Source organism: Manduca sexta, chromosome 15 (genome assembly GCF_014839805.1).
Source record: "Manduca sexta isolate Smith_Timp_Sample1 chromosome 15, JHU_Msex_v1.0, whole genome shotgun sequence".
NCBI lineage: Eukaryota > Metazoa > Arthropoda > Insecta > Lepidoptera > Sphingidae > Manduca > Manduca sexta.
In genome coordinates this window covers 12,619,712-12,643,938 of record NC_051129.1, presented here as the reverse complement: position 1 = coordinate 12,643,938, position 24,227 = coordinate 12,619,712, and the positions used below count along the sequence as shown (strand labels likewise).

Below are 24,227 nucleotides of genomic sequence, written 5' to 3'. Positions count from 1 at the left end.
CACACACAGTTAACAAAATTATTATAATTTTCTGTGTTTTTATACAAAATTAACTATAAAATGTAAACAGGTTACTTATTATTTATCTATACAGTTAACTTCAGTTTTTCTCCATTGAAAAGCAGAAATGGTATTGCAACAAATAAGATCTATATTTTAATTCAACGCCAGCGTCCTCACTTTGACCTCTTGAAAAATATGACCCAACTAATCTATGATAGACATAATTAATGTATGTGCCTACGTTTACTCTTCCGCGATTTTAAACTGGTTTTAGTCAACGCTAAAATGTTAAATACGTTGGACACAGTTGAGTTTGAATCAGTAATGACTTTCACAAACGTTAGACTTGGAACAGAATTTTTCGGACCAATATGAGGTTGATAAATAATTATAATAAAAAACACTGACATTCACGCTAATACAGAATGTAGTGATACTAAACACGTGCAGAATCGTCAGAAAGTTTCTATCAATAGATTAACATATCAACCACAGAAGTTATTTGGCCAAAAGCCCGCAGCTCTGGTGAAATACCCCAGAAATGGGAGAAGTTTAAAAAACTTAAAATAATAATAATAATCTTCTATAAGTATGGACAGAGGGAGTACTTGCAAGGTGCATAAACTCAAACTAGAGTAATGTATTAATGGGCCCTCTACGTGTTGGATCCATGTCCCCGCAAGCCTTCCAAAAGGACCGCCCTTATACTGTGATTTGCCATAGGAAAGATACGACATTATAAAAAGATTAGTAAGATTTTTGGACGCCCAAACGCCTCAGCATATTTCTTAATTTCTCTACATTTACTTTCGGGCCAGTAGCACGTAATTATGCGTTTTTATGTCTTATGGTGATCACTCGACGTTAAAAACATACTTGCTTGAAGGTTTCGTTTTCAATATCAAACATCATATTCAGCGTATATGCGGCGATAGCCTAGTTGGGTGTGGAACGGACTGCCGAGACGAATGTCCGCAGGTTCAAATCCCAAGGGCACACACCTCTGACTTTTCTAAAATCATGTGTGTATTCTTTGTGAATTTATCGTTCGCTTTAACGGTGAAGGAAACCATCGTGAGGTAACCTGCACATCTGAGAAGTTCTCTATAGGAATTTCGAAGGTGTGTGAACTCTACCAACCCGCACTAGGCCAGCGTGGTGGACTAAAGCCTAATCCCTCTTAGTAGTACAGGAGGCCCGTGCTCAGCAGTGGGTAAGTATATAATACAGGGCTGATATTATTATTTATTATATCATATTCAGCTAAGGGATATTACTCTAGTTAATGGTATTAAAAGAAACAAAAATGAACTCTAATATTAGCACCGTAAATCCACAATTGAATTGCTAAATACAAAAATTTGTACGCAGTTGTATCACTGCTTCGTTTTCTACTAACGATATTAAACATGAGTAATCAACTTTATAAATTGTATACACGTACCAAAATGGCAGATAACATGTGGGTACAACTCTATTTTTTTCTTGTATTTAAATAGGTTTATGTTAATTTCGGTGATATTAAAAATTCGGCCGGGCGTTTGATTCAGGGTTATTAAATTGTATTTTATAATACATCGTAAGTTCACGCCTTTTATGTACAGCGTTAGGCAGCAACGTAACAGGCCCTCTATCTGATTTTAATTGGTTGTATGATGTATTACATTATAAATGATGTCACAGGTCTGTATCCTAGGATAGGCAAAGATTAAAGGCTACCGCTTTACATTAATCACATGCATTCAATTTCAGAGAATCGCCCTCACACCCGCCACTGCAACTCCTGTAAACCAGGATCAGCAGTGGCAAGCATTTTATTACACCGAGTTTTGAAGCTCGGCGAGTCTCAGGGAAAACTAATTTGTCATTATATATGCATTACCATTGGCTAAAGGTATTTCTAATAACAATATGACACTATTTACGGTCTATCACTTCACGCATAGCTCATAGAAAAACCAGTATGATCTATAAAAAACGAATAAAATTCGAACCTACAACACCATCACCACTAAACCATCACAATTGCCGTAAAAGTAAGTCCCCATCGCGATAACTTAATCCAAGCTCGTTAGTTGTAAAGATAACTGGATGAATATTCAACTAACATTAGTTCAGTCCAAACAAGGATTTCATTATGGCGCAAACTTAACAATCACCAACGGATCGTCCTTAGCATTTTGGTTGATTCCTATCTGAGGACTTATTCTGGTGGGTTTATATTGTTCGAAGACTATTATGACTTCATTGCTGGTTGCATTTATACCATAGTGACTGCCTCGGTGGCGCAGTTGTACTTCATGCGCGGTAAGGCAGCGGTCTGAGCTCCTGGGTTCGAATCCCGATATTCGGGTTTGTCTGCTCAGTATTAGCTTCCGGAGCCTGGAATGTGTGCCCGATATGGCGATAGGCTCGCCCCCTATCACATCATGAGACGGAGCACAGTTGGCGAAAATTGGGAACTCTGGTTGCGCCTTTGCACACCCCTTGGGGGATAAATGCGTGATGTTGTGTGTATGTGTGTGGGATAGCGTGCGATCGCAAGGTTTTATAATCCGACAAGTGATCCATGTGTTGCATTTCGGGATCGGCCTGTGTATATCCGGTTTTAAACAGCATAATTGCGTCGATAGTTGAGGGTTATTTATTGTCAGTTGACACTCTATTTGTTCTCCACTCCATCCGACATAGTGGTCCACGTAAGTGAGTCGTATTCCTTGATCAGGCTGTGTATATCCGGTGCTTACAGGCTGGCATAATTGTGTCGATTGTTGAGTTATTCATCTCTCGTCTGGATCAGGTGCAGTGAAGTCAATTTACTGTCACCGTATAAGTTTTGTTTCAGGGTGATGAGTGCAGTCATTATAGTGATTTATTATTTAAAGTATTAGTTGTGTTGCAGCTCTCTAGACGTGTTATTTGCCATCAGATGAGCGGCTTGCTCGTTTCTTTATTTATATCAAAAACTAGCTTTTGCCCGCGGCTCCGCCCGCGTTATAAAGTTTTTCTGGCTAAAGTTTTCCGTTATAAAAGTAGTAGTTTCCCGGGAGCCTATGTTCTTCCCAGGGTCTCAAACTGTCTCCATACCAAATTTCATCTTAATACGTTGGGTAGTTTTTGAGTTTAACACGTTCAGACAGACAGATGCAACTGGGGACTTTGTTTTATAATATATTTTTTAGAACTTTTAAAGTGGAACAATCCCGTCATACATCATTGTTGCATAACTTTAACCGTCTACGCAGCGCAGGCAACGGAAGCTCTCAAAACTTATAATTTTCCCCGTTTTTGCAACATGTTTCATTACTGCTCCGCTCCTATTGGTCATAGCGTAATGATATATAGCCTACAGCACTCCAGGAACAAAGGGCTATCCAACACAAATAGATTTTTTCAGTTCAAACCGGTAGTTCCTGAGATTAGCCATTACTGCTCCGCTCCTATTGGTCATAGCGTGATGATATATAGCTTATAGCGGTCTACAAATAAAGGGCTATCCAACACAAAACGAATTTTTCAGTTGAAACTGGTAGTTCCTGAGATTACCCATTACTGCTCCGCTCCTATTAGTCATAGCGTGATGATATATGACTTTGAGTACTCCACAAACAAAGGACTATTCAACCCAAAAAGAATTTTTCAGGTCGAATCGGTAGTTCCTGAGATTAGCCATTACTGCTCCGCTCCTATTGGGTATAGCGTGATGGTATATAGCCTATAGCACTCCACGAATAAAGGGCTATCCAACGCAAAATTTTTTTTTTTAGTTTGAGCCGGTATTTCCTGAGATTAGCCATTACTGCTCCGCTCCTATTGAGTATAGCATGATGATATATAGCCTATAGCACTCCACGAACAAAGGGCTATCCAACGCAAAAAGAATTTTTCGGTTTGGACCGGTAGTTCCTGAGATTAGCGCGTTCAAACAAACAAACAAACAAACAAACTCTTCAGCTTTATATAATAGTATAGATACTTAAAACAGATTTACGGGTATAGGTAAACTTATGCCTAATCTATTGATTGTTTCAATGATGTACAGTCAACCACAAATGTGGCTGAACAAATACAAAACTTTAAATTGACTAAAATTTTGTGTCCTTATAAAAAATACCCTTTGCAAAAATAAAATAAAAGGGATTACTTTACTGAGAAAAAAAATAGAGCAAACTACATAAACGAAATACAGCCAGACTTCATGACACTGTTAGCTCATAAGTTTGTTTTAGTACCTACTTGGAATAAGACGAACTTTCCATTAAACTTATAATTTCCATAATAAAGGTTGCAAAGCTTTTCTAATAACGGTAGTTTTGGGTGTCAAGCCTCAACCTGAAAATGATGTGGAATCATTTTAATATGTAATTCTATTTAAGAAAAAAACAGCTATGGAAATATTTAAATTAATTAATTGGGAAGATGGTTGATTTTAAGCACTTTTATATTTTTGAAGTTGAATATAAATTGCAGTTGGGCTAATTAGATTTTTAAGTGGCATAAGTTTTATTAAAATTAATTATATCGCTTCGTTTATAGTAAGGCATAGTTTATAGTATATTTATTAATCATCAATTTATTTCATTAAACATTTTATGAAACCATTTTACATATTTGATTACATGATGTTGAATAATTTTATTCTAATTTTAGATTTAAAATATTTTTAGATGATAAAATTGATTAAATTTTAACAAAATTATTTAATAATGTTTATAGCAAAGACATAAATATATTTTCGAGATAAATTTACCGTACAACAACCGTATTATACAAAGTCAGTTCATGTTTATGAATGAGTTTTGAGACTACAGAAATTAACGCGTTTAAATATAGCTCCTTCGGTTTTTAAAATATTATACGTAAATTTTTGTTTAGTCTAGATTTTAGTTTCAACTGCGCATTGACATATTATTAGCATCATATATAGTCAGGGGGCCCTATTATGCAATTACACGTATTCTAATCGAAGGACAATTTTTTATAGCAATATACCTAATTAAATTATCCGGAATAAGACCTTGCGATCTATTGTTAAGCTATAACACATTAACGAAAATCCGGAACACTTGAGCCATTAAAGGTCAAGATTTGTCTCTGTCTCAAACAATCGCCAGTTGCTATTGGAAAGCCAGGAATGCAATACTAATAGAGATAACGGTGACTATAGTTGTAACTTGAATTTATGGTTGAAAATAATACGATGTTACTGATATGGTTTGCTGGAGGTCTTGGTGTAGTGGCTTATAATGTGAAACGAAAGGTCTTACGTACGAATCGTATGTCGTGCATTATATGGTTTGAAATTATTGATTTACTCGGGATTCACAAAGCAAGTTTAGAAAAGCCTTTCATTAAATTATTAAGCTATTCATATCACCATCTATATCGTTAGTATCATCTACCTAAAATGTAAGTTTTTAAGTATTTCCAACAGGAACATATTACTGAAATAAAACGTTGTAAGACATTGTCTATCCGTGTGTCAAATTTCATTTAAAGTCGTTCAACAGTTACTGCGTTTTCCTGTAACAAATATCCAAACGATCGTCTCTATTTACTGATGGTAGGTCTCTTATATGTGAGAGTCCGCCTGGGTAGGTACCGGCGCAATGTCTATTTCTGCCGCTAAACAGCAGTCACTGTTTTGTTCCGGATTGAAGGATATTGTAGCCAGTGTAACTCAGGATGGCGGGCGGTGTATCTATTGTTTATGGGTCGTATCGCTTACCGTCAGGCGAACGGCAAGCTCGTCTCGTCATTCAAAGTAATAAACAAATTATCTATAATATTAGTAATATTATTAATATGTAATTTTTGAAGGTTCTTAAACGTAACCGTCTCAAAAGTAGCAAGCAATAGAATTTATATGCGTAAATGTATATACTATAAGAAAGCTATTCCAGAATCAAAAGCTAGCAAACCCGCACTATAAAACCTAAACAGTGAAATCCAACGCAAAACCAAAATTAGTAGCGACAAAACAGTGTTGGTTGTGTGCCGAATAAATCGTCCCGATATGTCGCGCGCCCTAGGTGTCTAGATTGAGATAGGCTTGTACGGAGAGCCGGGACGCTCATCTGATACCAGAGTGTTAGCTTGTTGGGAAAAAATGTGTTTTAATTAGACTTATCGTTGTTATTTGTAATTGCTTGTAAATCGATGTTACATTTTTTTAGATTTGCTTAAGAATATTATAAGTTATTTTTTAAGTAGACTTATGCTGATTCGGTCTCTTGTAAATCTTTTTAGGTATGTACGGTGGGGTCTATTTCTGCAATCGGGTAATTGTTTTCAAGGATTGTGTTGCGGTTTTTTTTAACTACACAGTAATGTGACCCGACTGCACCTTATGCTAACTGGATTGAGGGCTAATAGAATGTCGACTAATGAAAGATGATTGTCGCTCGGTAGTCGACAAAATTATGCGGGCCTATTGGAACCGGATATACACAGGATGATCTTGGAATACGACACACTTACATGGGCCACTATGGCGGGTTTTAACACCTTGAGCACGGTCGTCGCTACCCGGGCAAATATAAAATATATCCAACCACCAGCAAATTGTTAGACACTGTAGGCATTATAATTACTTTGCATTATATCTAATGTCTTTTAAACGCAGAACCTTGCCATGCAGTACTTCGTAGCGCAAATTTAGGTAGCGTTACTATTGTTTACGGACCATCGTGGCGCTTATAATCAAGCAAACTAAATATCAGTTTCCTTATTTGTTTCTATTGGACCCCAATCCACTTACCATCAGGCAATGGAGTACTTTGCTGTGTCCATATACAAAAAAAACTGCGTGAGATGATTAAACAGTTTGTTGACGATGCCAGGTTCAATGTACATTTACGCTGCTACCTTATCGATATTCAACCGCGAAAGACGGCCGCAAATTTAGAATCGAATTTCTATACTTATTTATGTAAATATACTTATATAATATAATTTTGGACATATTGCCCGCCGTCAGACAGATAACCTTGACAAGTTATTTGTGGTGGGCAAAGACCTCGCGGCCGAACACCATATCCTTTGGGTAGATCAAGTGCCTGCACTCGATCTACCCAACCTCACTGGATAGTCTATTGCGACTGCCCTAAATAACAACAACCATTAAGGCCTTTCAGGGACACGACCTTCAATAATGAAGAACACAACCAAGAAGAAGAGACTTATATAATAGTTTACTATATTAGCTATTTGCCTGACTCATTAACTTGTATCAAAACGTCCTATACAGTTATACTGATTGAGATATAATAATTTTACAAGTATTAAAACAAGAAAACAACATTGAACACCGCGGGCATCATTTTTTATATCTTATTTACACTGCGTTATGTATTTTAATCAAATTAAAAACGTATAAAACTAGGAATGTGTGTTTATGACATATATTAAGAGTATCGATTGCGATATTTGGATAACATAATATTAATATATGATTTTATTTTGTACATATATATAATTATATATTATGGAATTAAAGGTAGAATAATGCATACATGTCAACATTCAAGTTTTCACACTGAATTATAAAAATATTTCTATCTAAAGCCTTTAATAGCTTTCACAGTTTGAAATTTGTATATGATGATTAAGTTTCCTGATTTGATAAAATAATACTAATAATTAATGCACAGGAGTGCTTCCGTGGTGTATTGGTATTGTGTACGTGATACGACAATACTCCTGGGTTCGTATCCCATGTCGGGCAATGTCGAAACACACTTGAAAATTGGGTACCCCTATTTGCATCTCTGCTTACTCAGGAGACGCAGGCGTGATGTGTTTTTATTTGTACACACAATTGCAATTCTTATACAGCTTCAAACAACGTTTATCACCCTAAATTAGATGTTAAGTATTATAATACTTAGTAATTATATTGGCTACACTTTTAAAACAAACAATTTGCTTACATTGAAATAAATCATTAGTGCGTAACTCAGACAAACTCTCGCACACCAAAGGTTTTAGGGTATGGGTATTCATATTTCTTAAATATTAACGTAAAGACTCAATTTTTACGACGACCTGAGTTATTTCTCAAATAAATGTAATAAATATCTGAGTAAATCCACAAAAGTACACTAGTTACGTTTGTTATAATCGATTATAAACATGAATACCTAATTAAACCATGACCTTTTTAAACGACACCTACATAATCATAATGTTATTTTAATATCCGATTAAAGTCTTTTATCTTTTACTATGTTTTGTTTATTATATATTTATTGGGTTTATTTTAATTCAGTCCAAAAATAAAGATTATAAATAAATAGCTATTACCCCCCGGAGATTGGCATTTCCATTATTTATTAATTTATGCAAGTTGTTTAATATAGTTCAGTAATTTTGTGTCTGAATTAGGTTTTTTATGTTAATACATACCATTCATTGATATAAAAATCGCCAAAAGAGACGTATGTTACTATAAAACTTAAATTGTAACTTCTAAACAATATCTCTAAGATGTCTTCATTATATTTTCTTTAACCGCTAAAGCGAAGGAATTAACAATACGCATGGAACTTAGAAATGTCAAGAGATGTCCCTAGAATCAAAGCAGTATCGATGAATGAACTGCTCCAAACAGCAATTAAAAAGGAAATAATTGTAATTTTTCTCTTTTCTGTGTTTCATGTACTGTAGTACCTTCAACTGATTTTTAAAAAGAGCAACACCAGAGTTTCTCCCCGTTCTTCTCTGGTAAGAACTGCTTTTCAAACTGGTGGTGTTAATACTGACAGAATCTAAATAATTTTTAGCATTTTACACGTTTAAATAATTTATTTCATTTTATTTCGAATCAAAGAAGCTTACGTATCCTCTACCCTCTCCTACTAGATGATTGCTCTGTATAATAATACTTAAAAACTCTGACCAGTAAATAGTGAGGTACATGTCAAATATCACAATTTAATTAAAATCAAATCGAACACGAAAAAAATATTTTAATATATTATAAAACAAATTTAATCGCAAAAACAAGCTTTAAAATCAATGAAAACACAACATAACGTTAAATGAAGTGCCAATCGGGGCCCGAGCGAGTTGTGTTTCAAGCATTTTATACACACAATTATCGCGCAGTGAGACAAACAGTAATTACACCGGACAAAAATGTAAATAATATTATTGTAAAATCACCGCCGTTGAACATTGGCAAATGATTTTTATTTTTATTCGTGCGTCGTTTTGTCGAACGCGCTCAATAATGTTTACCGATTTATGAAAAATTTTATGCGAGTTTTCGGATCGTTTTAACGTTTCTTATAACTTGATCGCGATGTATTTGAGATTAAGTTCGAACGATTTTGTGTTAAATTACTAAGTTTCAATAATTAGTCGTTTTATATGATTAGTATTCTTAGGTCTAGATATAATATGAATTGATTGCATTTAATACTTAACTAAAACATTTAAATTCCGAAGAGCTTCTAATCTATATAAGATAAATTATGTACTTCATCAACAAACATTTAACCATTATCAGTCTTACTTATAAAAAAATCGCAAATGCTTAGTTAAAACACAAATTTACTCGATCAGCTGTTGGTCAAAACCCGTCATCTTGCCTCTTAATAAAGGAACTAGGAACCAGTGATGTTTTTGACAGCTATTGAAGCAATTCTTACCCTCCTCTTAACGCTAAAACAAGTTTATAAGTAAAATTATATATTGTGAATGATAATATTACTTTACCTACAGATTTAGCAATAAAATAAGAAATGTATTGTTAAATACTGATAAAAATAAACTTTATCAAGGAGCTGGAAACTTAATTCCTACCGGTAGCGCTCTTGTTTACGTTCAATCACGTCGCCAACCAAATTTCACAAAAACACACAAGTGTCAAAACATGTCAGTTTTTGATAAGCGCACGCGCATTGCTCCCGTTTCGAGCTGTCTAGCGCGGACGTCTTAATAAATCAGCGCCATCTTTGGTGCGACATAATTTTTTAACGCCAAGTTTCGTGGCACAATCTCAATTAGTGCGATGTGTTTCCTCGTTAAAAATCGTATCGTGAACTGGTACCTTTTTGATGGTACAGTCATGTGTAAATGTTTTTCATTAGTTTGGATATACTGTTACTTTTATGTGCTCTTAAAAATAATTTTATATTGTTGTGTTAGTCTACCTATGTTGAGGCGCTCGTTTTTCCGCATTTAGCCCGTAGTAGGTCGGGCTTTTGTGCGTGTAGTCTACCTACATACCATGTATATATTGTAAAATAAATAACTAATTGTCTCAGTGTTGTTTTATTGTAAAATTTTAGGTTCCGTTAGATGTTCAGGAATTATAGTTGAAAGTTTATTGAAATATTGTATTTTATTCGCTATAAAGCAAAGTTTTGATCTCCTGAGGAGGAAAATTAGGGGTATAATAACAAGAAGCTTGCCATTCTCTTAAAGAATATAAACGTAACAATACAAAATGCCTTATCAAAGTCGTTAAATACATAATCTACCGCAAGCCGTTGGAAAAACAAATAAAACACTTTTGTCGACGCCACTACAGTTCAGCCAAACAAAACCATTACGATTTAACGAGCTGAATTTCTTCAGCGCGTCGCGAACGCTCGGCCTTTGCGAAAAAATGATGATTTGTTACTTCTCACTGCGACATAACTTCAATTAAAACGGATGACAAAATCATGCTGAGTGCGAAAGAATGCTGGCACAAAAAACCTCGCGGAGTGATTTTTAATTTTTTCCCATTGAAATGTTGGTGTTAAAATTGGAACATGCTGTATAATGGGCTCAATTAATACTTTTATGGATTTATTGTTACCGTAATGGGCTATTTACAGTTATCGGTGACTTGTTATTCGTTATATCGGTTCATTATTAACATCAATTTGCTTACTAGTTAGAATTACAGGTGAATTGAGAATACCAGTCAATCATTTGAAGCTACCATTAGGTATGTAACAGATACCAGAATTTAACAATAGATAATGTTATTAGTATGACTAGAAAGTTATATTCTTTCAGTAATTTGAAAGGTATATCATTATAATATATCTATTACAACTTGCTAAATAGTAATTTTTGCACCCTAGACCATCACCATTCTATATTATTAACAAATTGTTCCAAATTATTACAACCACTAATCGCACCTGAATTCTATATTTCTTCCTACTTATAATAATTGTGTATACATTTTAAAAGATACAATCATAGAAAAACGAAAATATTCGTCATAAACAACAAGTTAGAAAGGAATATATTATACAAATCCCTCGTATGGGATAGAAGCGAAGTACAACACAAATTTGTTTACAATAATTACCATTTTCTTGATTAGACAAGGCAGTAAGCATCCATAAATCAAACAGTTAATGTTCAATACGAAAACAGTAGTTCACAGTAGCAACTGAATAAAACACTAGAGTATTGTGTACACTGACGTTTCCGAATAATCGACGCCACGCACAGTGGTCCAACGCATGAATAATTCCTGGACAAATTGTGAGATTTTGAATATGTGGTTATGAATATGTAAATGCACGATGTTTGTTTTGACTTTAGGGAAAAATTTCTGTGACTCTCCAAGTGTATAGATAGGTAAAGAAAACTATAAAGACAAAGATTCGTATAAGAGTACGTTGTTATAACTGATAGTAGATCTCTCATATGTGAGATTCCGTCTCGGTAGGTACCACCGCAATGTCTATTTCTACCGCCAAGCAGCAGTTTTTAGTCACTGTTGTGTGTCAGTTTGAAGGACATTGTAGTCAGTGTAACTACTGGACATAATAAAACTTAACATCTCATGTCTCAGGACGGCGAGCGCAGTGGAATACCAAACAATACTTTGTAATTCATGGTGTTGGATGGTGTTTCTTCTGTTTATGGACGATGGTATCGCTTACCATTACGCGAACGGCAAGCTCATCTCGTCATTCCAAAATAAGGAATAAAAGTAAAAAAAATAGTAATTAGAAATGTAATAGCCAGTTGCAGTCATTCTAGATTTATATAGGCCTAATACTAACCTAACCTAACTGATGGTGTTCATAGGAAGGTTTACATGCTAACCTAACCTAAGCTAACTGATGGTGTTCATAAGGTTTACATGCTAAGCTAACCTAACCTAACTGATGGTGTTCACAGGAAGGTTTACAATCTTGTTATCAAAACGTACCATACGTTTCAGTTCAGGTTATTACAATAAGTGTATAGATGTTGTCTATTGGAGTTCTAATTTAGAGTTTGTTTCGTCCGGTTATATTCTTAAAATGACGAAAAAGTATATTCAATTATTTTTAATAAGCAACCTAACACAGCCCTTAAAACATCTTACGATCTTTTCCCATCTTAAACAATATTTGCGTTCGATGTGACACACTCGACATACTTTTCAAGTAAGTTGCAGAAGGAATCGAGAAAAGGTTTATGTTCTACGATGAATCATGTGCCTGAATTCTTGCATTTTTTGAGGTGCAGTCGCGGGAAAATCGTATAATCGCCTTAGAAAAACCGAGGTTTTGTCCCAGCTAAAGTTTGAACCTAAAACCTCTCGGCCCACAAGCTGCATATTTTGCCACTAGAGTAACAATGCGAGATGTGTAAACTTTAAATAACGTCAGCAAAATAAAGTCATTCCATTTAATATTACAAAATTATTAGTTTAGAATTTCTAAACGTTTGATATTAATATTGTTTGAATAAACTTAGAGAAAACAGAACTAGAAATGATAATTGCGGTTCTGTTTCACTTTCTACTGTTTAATTATTTCATTCGTTCTCTAAGATGTTGAGTATATTAATATTATTTTAGAATCTATTTTATGGGTTTTAAGGTTTATTTCTTAGTTAGGATAAAAAATTGTTCGCAGGTTAAATACATTTATTCAATTGAATTAATATTTCTTTTGTAATCCGACAGGTTATATATTTGATGAATCCTACTAATATTATAGATGCGAAAGTTTGTGAGGATGTTTGTTCCTAATTCATGAAAAAACTACTGAACGGATTTGGATAAAAATTTACGGTAATACTGGTTATTTATCAGAATAATATATAGGCTACTACTTTATAATAATTTTGTGTAATTCTATTCATTAGCTATTGTGTTGCTTACATTCTGACGAGCTATTTATTGACAAAACACTCATCACGCATTTATCACCGTAGGGGTATGCAGAGACGCAACCAGGACACCCACTTTAACCAAGAATCTTCCGTCCCTTGATGTGACAGAGGGCGAGCCTTTTATCACAAATTCCAGACGTCGGGTTGGTACTGAGCAGAAAACCCAAAAAACACTTTGCCTGACCCGGGATTCGAATCCAGGACTTCAGAGCACTGCCGTGCCGTGCATGCAGTATAACTACGCCACCGCGACAGGCTAATCTTTGTCTTATTAAATATTGGGTAAATTAATTGTCATTAAACTATTTATTTTGTCAAAACAATGATACTGATAATTGTATAAAAATCTAAGTAAGGTATTTAAAAATAAAACAACGCAATAAAAAGGCACTCACGTTTTTATTCTCTTTCAAATATATTAAGATTTACTTATAAAACATAAAAAAAAAAATGTATAAACACCATAAAAATATCGTATCACACTGCAACAACAATTATTTATTTGTTAACTTAGTCAGTACGCGGACTTACTCTTAAAGTATGAACTGACCCTTATTAAAACGTTCGATAAAAAATATTCCATAAATCCAATAATGTATTCTAATCAGGATCCTGTCGCAACATGTTCAGCAACATCTTTTTCATTGTAATTAGGTATTGATATAATCTAACAACTAAAGACTTAGCAATATTGTCAACGTGTTGAACATTAAAGTGTTGCCTAAAGAGTAAATTTTACATAACCTCTATTTTCATTTCTGTAATATTGATTTATTTTAGTTACCAGCTTATTTGCGTTAGTATAATAATTTGACATTTCTAGAACTGAGAACCATCACCAAATTGAATTAGCCTGTCAACATCTATTAAAGGTTGCTAAGAATTATCCTTCTCTAAAAAAAGGGAAGAATTCATAATATATCCAAACTATTTTTGGGTCGGTATTAAATTAAATGAAAATATATTGTATTGATCTCAGTCTAAGATTGTCAAAGAACGTCATTTATTCAAAACAGTTACATGTAAAAAAAATATTCGGCCATAACAAGAGTAAGTCACAAAGTTGTACTTCAATTTTAAATTCTAATAACTATATGTCAAATGTTTGTCATAGTACATTTGCTCACATAAACACTGAATCGATGTTTTATATTTCGTTTGCTATCCTTTTTTATTTCACAAAAATGTTGGCAGTATATGTCAGTTTTTTTTTTTATATATTCTTTATATTCTATATTTAAAGAATTTCATAGTATCGTGATATTAAAAAAATGACATTCCGCTTTCAAAAATATAGTTAGCAAATATTCGTAACAACATTAATTAAGATTGAGTTGTAAAAGATTGAGCATTTTGAGAAAGTAGACGGAAAATATGGTAGAATAGCACTACAAATTATACATGTAATAATTAGGCTATCGTTACAACCGATATGAGAAAACCCCATGGAATGTAAATGTATAAAAATCTCCAACAAAATGAAACAAACAACAATAATAGAAACACACAGGCATCGTTAAAAATTATACTACACTCATAAATTATACAAAAAATATATATAAACCTATTAAGTACTAAAGTTTCATAAAAAATGACTCAATACAAACTGGCCTATCAGCTATAAAAATAAATAGAAAAAAAAAACACATTTTAAACAATTCTATTATACAAGACTCATCTATTTGTACATTAAATTTTGAGCGTCGTTTCAACTGGCCTTTGATCCCATTAGATAATTAACTAATATTGGTAATAATAAAACTGGCACATTCTTACTCGTGGCACTCAACCAAGTATTCATTAACGGAAAAAGGCGGTAACCGATGGTTGCACGGATACCGGCACGTAAGCTCTAAAGCCTTATGCGTATTAAAATATTCGGACGTAGCGCGCACCGAAGCGCATTAGTGCTTCCAAACAGGAAGTGTGTGATCGCTTGCCGCCATCGGTTTACGACCCACTTGGTCTTCCATATTTACTACTATGTCATGACTTCCATCCATTAATATTAAAAATTTTACTACTATCTACATTAAGCTAACCTACTGGAAATTCAGGTAGAAAGATAGAAGGAATGTAGAGATTTCTTAAATACTGTACGGCGGAGTATTTTAAAATACAAAAGTTTATACTAGCTATGTACACATAAATAGAAAACTAGACGAGGTCCATTCACCCCGTCAAAGGCACTTCTTCAGTCCGTTTGGGGACGAGCGACAGATCTAGCGGATTTTTCATTATATCTTTATTTTCTTCACTAAGATCAATACTCAATTCGGGTTCAGAGTCGCTGACTTCGTCATTCTTCGGGCTTCTAAATAATACGGCAGTTGATTTTATCGATAGGTCTATCGGTTGATCTTGGTCTACCGCCACTCCTGCGACTGCTGGAGAATGCAGCAGCAAGTCTCCACCATTCCGATTAGGCCATGTCGTGATCGCAGGAGGAATGGCCCGCTGCATCGCTGGTAAGAATGGTCTAGGTGAGAAACTTGGTGAAGCTGTTGCTATTCCAAAAGGAGAGGGAGGCAATGTCGGCGGTTTCCGCTTTCTGACATCCTTTGTTTGATTCCTAATAGCCTGTAACCTCACATCCTTATCGCTTGAAGGTGATGATGTAGGTCTAAAAATGCTCTGACCGCTCGTACTCCTCGAACTGTTGTCATCTTCAGGGTCTGCAGAAGATGCCCCAGAATCTGACGGTGAGACACTTTGCCGAGTAATGTCTTCAGTAAATGGGCTCTTCTCTGAATGTTTGTAATACTCTGCTAGAGCTGCGGCAGGCAGTAAGTTCGTGGGAAGAAACGATGGATTTAATGACGGATTGAAAGTGGGTGGCGACTTGCTATTCTGGAATTGCTGTATGTGCTGTTGCTGCTGCTCTTGTAGAAGGCAGTGGATCTTGAACCAGTTAGATCTCCTACCATATCTCGAACCAGACTTGGACATGCCGACCAGTAGACACTTCCGTAACCTGCAGGCCTTGCACGCCGTCCTGTTCTTCTTGTTGATCACGCATTCCCCGTTATTCTTGCACTCCGATATCGACGATAGATTATTGTACGTTCGGCCGAAGAACGACTGCAACAAAGAGAAGTATAATATTAATAAACATTATTTTAAAAAGTATAATGCAACACCAAACGGCGCCAATTCTGGAATCGAAGCCAGCATTAATTCAACTTAAAATATATACAGCGTTCCGTCGGCGAAGCATAAGAAACAACAATTTATATTCGATACAGTTAACGAAAATAATCCGCGGACCATTCTGGCGCACCGTCCCTGATCGGTATTAAGAATTGCATTTTTCAAAAAGTCATCGTAAAGAGTAGTGCTGGGTTTAATCTGGGTCGACTGTATGCTGGTTATGTTTGGGTAAATAATGGAGGTCCGTGGCGAATTTTCGTTTAATAAATTTGGAAGTCGCCCGCTGCGAACCGTCTGAGGTCTTCTTGCTCAATTAAATTTGTAAGAATGTTTAAAATATCTGTTACAGTTTCAACTTTCGGCTCTAAATAATGTTGTGCCAAATTTGTGATTATATTTTGTGATATCCATTTAGTATATAAATTTTGGGTTTGTAATTGAATCGTATTGCAATGTCGTTTCTTTTTTTAATAATAATATATTAATAATAATGTCAGCCCTGTATTATATACTTGCCCACTGCTGAGCTAGGGCCTCCTCTACTACTGAGAGGGATTAGGCCTTAGTTCACCACGCTGGCCTAGTGCGGATTAGTAAACTTCACACACCCTCAAAATTCCTATAGAGAACTTCTCAGATGTGCAGGTTTCCTCACGATGTTTTCCTTCACCGTTAAAGCGAACGATAAATTCACAAAGAATACACACATGATTTTTTAGAAAAGTCAGAGGTGTGTGCCCTTGAGATTTGAACCTGCGGACAATCGTCTCGGCAGTCCGTTCCACACCCAACTAGGCTATCGCCGCTTCTTTTTTTAGTTTGTTATTAATTAATTTTTCATATAAATAAAGCCTAGTTAAACCTATTTCCTATAGGTATTGTTGTATCACGTACCTATAGTTAATTCGCAAGAAACCAAAAGAATATAATATTATAATTAAGAGCGCAAATTATACAAGAATTAACTTTAATAAATTAAGGCACTAAATAAGTTAATATTAAAAATGAAACAATTTACGATCTGTTAAGACGTACAATTTTCATTGTATGCACTTTAAAAGAAATTAATTATTTGAAATCATTCAGTTGGTTCAAATTTCGTAATTATTTGAATAAATAGTCAAATAAAAAATCTGTTACTGTTTTTGAATGCGATGAAGATGCAAATAAATTAAATTTTTGAAATAAATATCAATGGAACTAAATAGAGAATATTTATGCTCAACAAAAAAAATAAAATATAGGTACGATATAATGTTTTTATATGCAAGAAAAAAAAGATTTGGCGCCAAATTATATTTACGACGATGCAATTTTTGAATTTAAAATGTCGCAAATTGAGGTGCGCCCACACAAGTCTATCTATTGAGACCGAAGGCAATGTATTAACAAAAACATAATTATATTCAAGTCACATAAATGGTCCTGATTAACTGGGTCTTACTAGAAATGTGGAGATGGCTGCAGGTGCGCCGCTTTTTTATCGAAAATGTTTTTTTACAGAGACCAACAATTGATTTATCTGTTTTTTACTGTGTTCCACTATAGCCATAGATATAACATTAAATGTTGAGGATACTGGCACGTAGCTTCGAAATTCAAATATACGTGTGTAGCAGTCGAGAGACTTGCTCTTCTTCATTTACAAGACTTGTAAAAGACAAAGTTATTAAAGCCAGTATCCAGCTATACTATACAAGATTAGTAACACATACCTCATCTTTGCCCACTAAACGATGACAACAATTTGATTAATAATATACCTAATAACCGGTCAGTATAACTCGCAGTATTTAAATATTAACCACTTTGAATCACCCTCAGTTTGGCCGCTTAATTTTCAAGGGTTGCGAGCTCTTAGGAGCTCACCCAAAAGTCCAGTGTGTTTGTATAAACCGACCCTTGCCAGGCTAACAAACGTATCTTCAAGTAAAAAAGATTTTAATTATCGCTATATATTGTGTACTACGTACTAGATTTGGCGTTCCGAATACTCAACTGAAGTGTACTGCAATCCGGTATTCGTTGCCATTTTACTTATACTCTATTTTTAAGCGCATTAGCACTGCATGTTTAAAAGTTTGGTTAGACGACGATTGTGCGTTAGCACTGCAGCAAACTTTAATACTCCAGATTTTGAACAAATAGTTTATACGTTCGTGTCTATAAAATATACGTCAATAACTGTAAACAATTTCCGCGAAAACGTTGTTCGTGTACAAGCATATTTAGTTGTCAAAGCATGTCAGACTATCAACCGACTATATCAATATTTTTTTATAAAAAATGACATTTGCTAACCTCGAGAATCTTCCGGATCTCAAACGCCAGTCGCCATATAATGTATACATAATCTATTGTATAAAATGTATATAAATTATAAATGTGAATTTATTAGTTTTACATAATATTATATGAGCAGTGATTGGTCTGCGACCGATCGGTTGGCCTCTAGGTACTTAGTGAAACAAATATGGCGCCTTTTGACATTGTTGATTTGTGTTATGTAGTCACTATTACTAACTAGCATAAAGGTCATTTTGTTTTATAAAAATACTAGGTGTGGGGTCTCCTATACTTGTACGAGACACGACTATGGCAAATGTTGGTGGTATGTAAATGCGTGATGCATTTACATATTACCAGCACCGGATAGCGACCACTATACAAGAGGTGTAAAACCCGCCATAATGGCTCAGGTAAGTATCTCGCGTTCCCGAATAACTTATATATATATCCTAATTAATAAGGCCGGGGTAATTGTATATGGCCAAAAATAATCATCTCTTGTTCTCGTCAGTCGTAACTCTATCTGGTCTCTACTACGATTACTATCAGGTAGAGTGAGGTTACGTTGTCATCTCCGTGTGAGAAAAAAACAATATAATTTATTTAAAATATAGTAATAAGAAGCGGCGATAGCCTAGTTGGTTGTGGAACGGACTGCCGAGACGAATGTCCGCAGGTTCAAAACTCAAGGACACACACCTCTGACTTTTCTAAAATCACGTGTGTATTCTTTGTGAATTATCGCTTGCTTGCAGTGAAGGAAAACATCGTGAAGAAAGCTGCACACCTAGAGAAGTTCTCTATAGGAATTTCGAAGGTATGTGAAGTCTACCAATCCGCACTAGACCAGCGTGGTGGACTGTGGCCTAATCCCTCTCAGTAGTACAGAAGGTCCGTGCCCAACAATAGGACAGTATATACAGGGCTAATATTATTATTATATATAGTAAGAAGTAGATAGTTAGTCTCTCTAATTCGATAATTCATCTCTTTGATCACTAAATGAGATCCAAAATTATCTTTATCAAAATCCATTAGTGTTTCAAATTCTCCGTCGGTCCTACTCAAAATTTTAATCCTTAACATGATCGTTACTTATCTGGAATTTGAATTAAGCACCCCAATAACTTAATGGATTTTAAGCACAGTCCAAAAAGCAAAAAGTCCATCGAGCATAATATATTGAAACTTAAAAAAAATAACTTCGCAATCTACAATTTGCGTTTTTACGGATCAGCCTTCATATTTATATTTTATGGTAAAATTTGTACTTTATAAATTCAATACTTAGTTAGGAATAATAATATTTTATAAAATACCTGGTATAGGTTTACCACAAATATGTTAGAAGTAACGAAGCAAAAATACTCTCGTAAAAATGCAATTAATCGCTGACGATGTTCTTTCCGAAAACCATGCTCATTGCAGTGATGGCGTCAATGTAACGCGTAAGCCTACATCTGGCTATCTCTTTTAGCTATAAACTATTTTATTGCTTTAATATTGCTATAGATAACGTTTACCAGATCTGCTTTATTGACGAATAACCTATAGACGAGATGTTTTCTACGAATTAGACTCTCATTCAATAATTTCTTTCAGTTAACTGCGCTTGCGATGTCGTCCTTTAAGGAAGAACAGACATTGAAAATAGAGAGGAATATTTTAGTGAATTTCCGTAAGTTAGACTCCCTCGATGACATATTGCGCATCGACAGCCCTCTGAGGTTCGGGGTTCGAATCTCAGGTCGGGAAAGTAATACTTTTTCTGCTCAGTATTAACCCAGTCTGAAATTAATTATACCCTTACTACTAATTAACATCAGCTGCAAAACACCTACTCAATCAACTGTACCCAGCATATTTAAAAAAACCTCAACCGTCACTAATCGCTCAAAACGCATAATGAGGCATTATGACTCACTAGATTAGAAATTTCAGATAGCTTGTCCTTAAACGAGGATTGCGCGTAACAGATAGCTTCCTAATTGAGCCAAGATGGACGTGACTCGCTCATGTTTTGTTATAATGGGCGCTGGCCAATTGAGATCGAGATAGCCTTTTGTACCTGGCCAGTTTTTTCTAGATCGCTTTCTTTTGAGTAATTGTTTAGGTTGCTATGAATTGGTTGAGGGTCTTGGTAGATTGGTTTGATAAGCGATAGTTTACTTAGGCTTGTATGTTGGGATTTCAGATTTGTTAAAAAAACATATTTTTTTTTATTATGATATTTGTTTCTTTGTGTTATGGATAGAAACTGAAGCTAATTGTGTTTTAAAGAGCAGAGTCGCTTCAGTTTAGTTTTAGATGAATGCGTCATATGTTTTTGCAATATTTATTTTTCACATACTTATATTTTTCTTAGGATCCAATCTTACTGCGTACCAAATTTGATTTATAAATACTTATGTCTTTTACCTTACAGTCGAACAGTTTCTTCCGCATTTACATTATTATGCATTTCGGTACTGCGCGTGGGCAGCGAACTTTTTCTCACGGCCTACGGATCCATCTCTCTGTTTTTGACCATATATTAGATTCTTTAGCGCAGTTCATTCAGATTAAAGAGATTTATCACCGATTATTCATATAAGATTACGTCGACAGTTAAATAAACAAAGCATGATCTATGTGTGGAAAAAACGAGCAAATAATGCTTAGTGTCTAAACAGTGCTATTTTTATACAAATGAATGATGACAATCCGCTCGCCTAATGGTAACAGCCTAATGGTACTGGTGGTAGGTCTCTCATATTGTGTGCGTGACTGCCTGGGTAGGTACCACGCTGGTCTAGTGCTAGTACACTTAACGTATTTTCAAAATTCTTATAAACAACTTCCTAGCTATGCAGGTTTTCTCACGATGTTTTCATTCACCGTTACAGGGGACTTATTCTCTATCCCGCACGTTATTTGAACAGTGTGTAACAAGCACGTAACACAACGCATCATGTTTAGGACTATAGAAATTTGGCTTACAGAATACCACGCACATTTCTCGAAGATAACATGACACGGCCGCGTTACGCGTTTACACTATCATACAGAATAAGGGCCCAGCAAGCGATCATTCTGAAAGAATACACACATCATTTTTAAAAAAGTCAGAGGTGTGTGGCTTGGGTTTTGAACCTGCGGACATTCGTCTCGGCAGTCCGTTCCACAACTAACTAGGCCTATCGCTTTTTTATATACTAGAAACCTATTAAATATATAGCGATATTAACAATCGTCATGTGTAACATGATACCGAATGACACATTAAAAATGATAAAAAATAACTCACTTCCGCGAAATCTCGAGAAACGGATAAGTAATAAAAATAGACATAAGTAGATTACGAGATTGTATCATAAAAGTGATATCATCGTGACGTCATTTCCAAGGAATTAAGGTAAGGGAAAATAAATCGTGGGTTTTTACAAGTGGAGCAGTTTCTCGAAATGATGAGTATTGAAGGTTTTATTCTAATAAGTTATTGCTAAGGAAAAATGTGTTTAAACACGTACGCCGGAAGGTTTATTAGATTATAAATATCTTAGGGCTTTCCCCTATTTAGTATATGGAGGGTAATAGACATATTACATATTGACACGTTTACGGCATTACTAAGATGGGAAGACTGGGATAGTACCCCTATCTCGCCAAAGAGAAGAAACAGAGAAGTAAGAAGTGAATGAATTGTGAAGAAATAGTGCTACCATAGACACTTTCCATAAGAAAAATGATCAATACATGAAGGACATTGACCCCTCCCCCTATTCACTCTCGATTCAACCCTACCTACGCCCTAGGCCTAGTGCAAGAAATCCTAGATAATTAAATGTTATTGATTTTGTTCATACTTTTTATGTGCGGCCGTGTCACTTACCAAGTATGTGGCTTACGAGTGTTGTTACTGAGTCATCAAAAAATATAAGAATGGAATCGTAATTTAATCATAATAATATCAGCCCTGTATTATATACTTTTTTTTTGTTTTTTTTTTTTTTTCCTTTTGCTAATGATTCGACTCGGGTTTATTTATTTATCGATTGGTACTTATACCTGTTTGACCCATCACTATATATTGTTTTCTAAGTCTTTGGTGGAGTCTAGGGAGTTTCCGCTATTTGATACGTCCGTCCCTGACTCCACGTTAACCTCTTTGTTGCTAGTGTTTCGATATAAATTGTAGTAAAGTTATTCTAAATATAGTGATGAGTGTGTGATTCGAGAAGGTGGGATGGGGGCGAGAGGGGTCCGCTATTTGATACGTAGTCCCCTCGCCCCCTGTATTATATACTGTCCCACTGTTGGGCACGGGCCTACTGTACTACTGAGAGGGATTAGGCCTTAGTCCACCTTGCTGGCCTAGAGCGGGTTGGTAAACTTCACACACCTTCAAAAATTCCTCGTAATCGTAATATACCTTTCTTATATAGAATTAACACCACTTCGTCAGTGCAAACATTATCAAGGAAAACATCAAATTACAAGAAATCGCTTGGTTTTGCGCAGGAAATTTCTATTTGTCACATACAAAGATATATGCACGCATTATGCTGGTCGCTAAGAAATTAACATATGATTACAATAATGGAGACGATGCATTGTGTGTACTTGACGTAATACTAGGTTCGCTTGTCCTATTAGCTTGAGTCATGGTTAAAGTCTGCTTTGAGGCTTAGTAATTGCCTGGATTATAAGCTGTGTGCGAGTGGATGTAGTTGAACATCGCAGGGACCAGGTCTGAGGTGGTGTTTCGGAGTTAGTTGTTTTATATCCAAGATGCTGATTGCATGCCCAGGACAGTTCGTGCCGATGTGGGAGAAGATACGCTGTCTATCATATTCTGGGACGGATATAAACTCGAGGTGATATTGGTAAACTGTTTAGCGCTTCGGAGATAAATACGACAGTCAACAATTTTATAAGTATATACTTTCCAAGTTTACGTTTTTGATAGGTCTATCTGAGAGCTCAGAGGTGGAATTAATGTGGCTGATGATGGTAATAGCTTTTAAATATAGTCTGATGTTAAACTAGTTCTATCACAGTCAGTAAGCTCTTAACCATCCTATGCAATAACAGTTTATTTTCGAAGAAAGTCTCATGACAACGCACATATTTAACAATTCAATAAACACAAAATTTAATTTCCCCTTGCTTTTCGACTTCATACCCTTTCGGAGTTATAATCTCGGATAAAGCGTATTGGAAAACGTCACACAAATTGGAATAGAAACCAAGATTATTCAATCAACAACCCATATACTTTGCCATTGGAGTAAAGAAATAAAAACCGAAATCAAACTACCAACAAATTATCGATTACACAGCTCAAATATTCTTAAAATAAAGCCGCGCCAATATAAAAAAGAAGGAAAACTAGTGTAAACAATTGCATACTCATGACGACTTACATATGACTTATGAGTAATTCGAATAATTATGACTAACACGCTAAACCACGCGGGGGAATTAGACCGTCCGACATCCAGGATGTTGGCGCGCTAATGTGGTAAATAAATATGGAAAAATTATCTTTACAAATAAATATGATTGGCGTGTCGGTCTGTCAATAGAAAAAAAAAACAGTCGAATTGTGAACCTCCTCCTTTTTTTGAAGTCGGTTGAAAACTAGTGTAAAGCAAAAATAACAATAATCAAAATTAGACGAC

The 24,227-nt window shown here is 35.2% G+C and overlaps 1 protein-coding gene across 1 annotated transcript in view; it reads right to left on the bottom strand.

Annotated features, from left to right (window-relative positions):
- Positions 1-13,505: 13,505 nt before the first annotated feature.
- Positions 13,506-24,227, bottom strand: part of LOC115451476 (protein embryonic gonad-like) — a 137,310-nt gene continuing 126,588 nt past the window's right edge. The window contains exon 3 of the mRNA XM_037438972.1: positions 13,506-16,206. Within this exon, the coding sequence (XP_037294869.1) occupies positions 15,298-16,206 (909 nt within the window). The 3' untranslated portion in view covers positions 13,506-15,297. The remainder of the gene's footprint in view (positions 16,207-24,227) is intronic.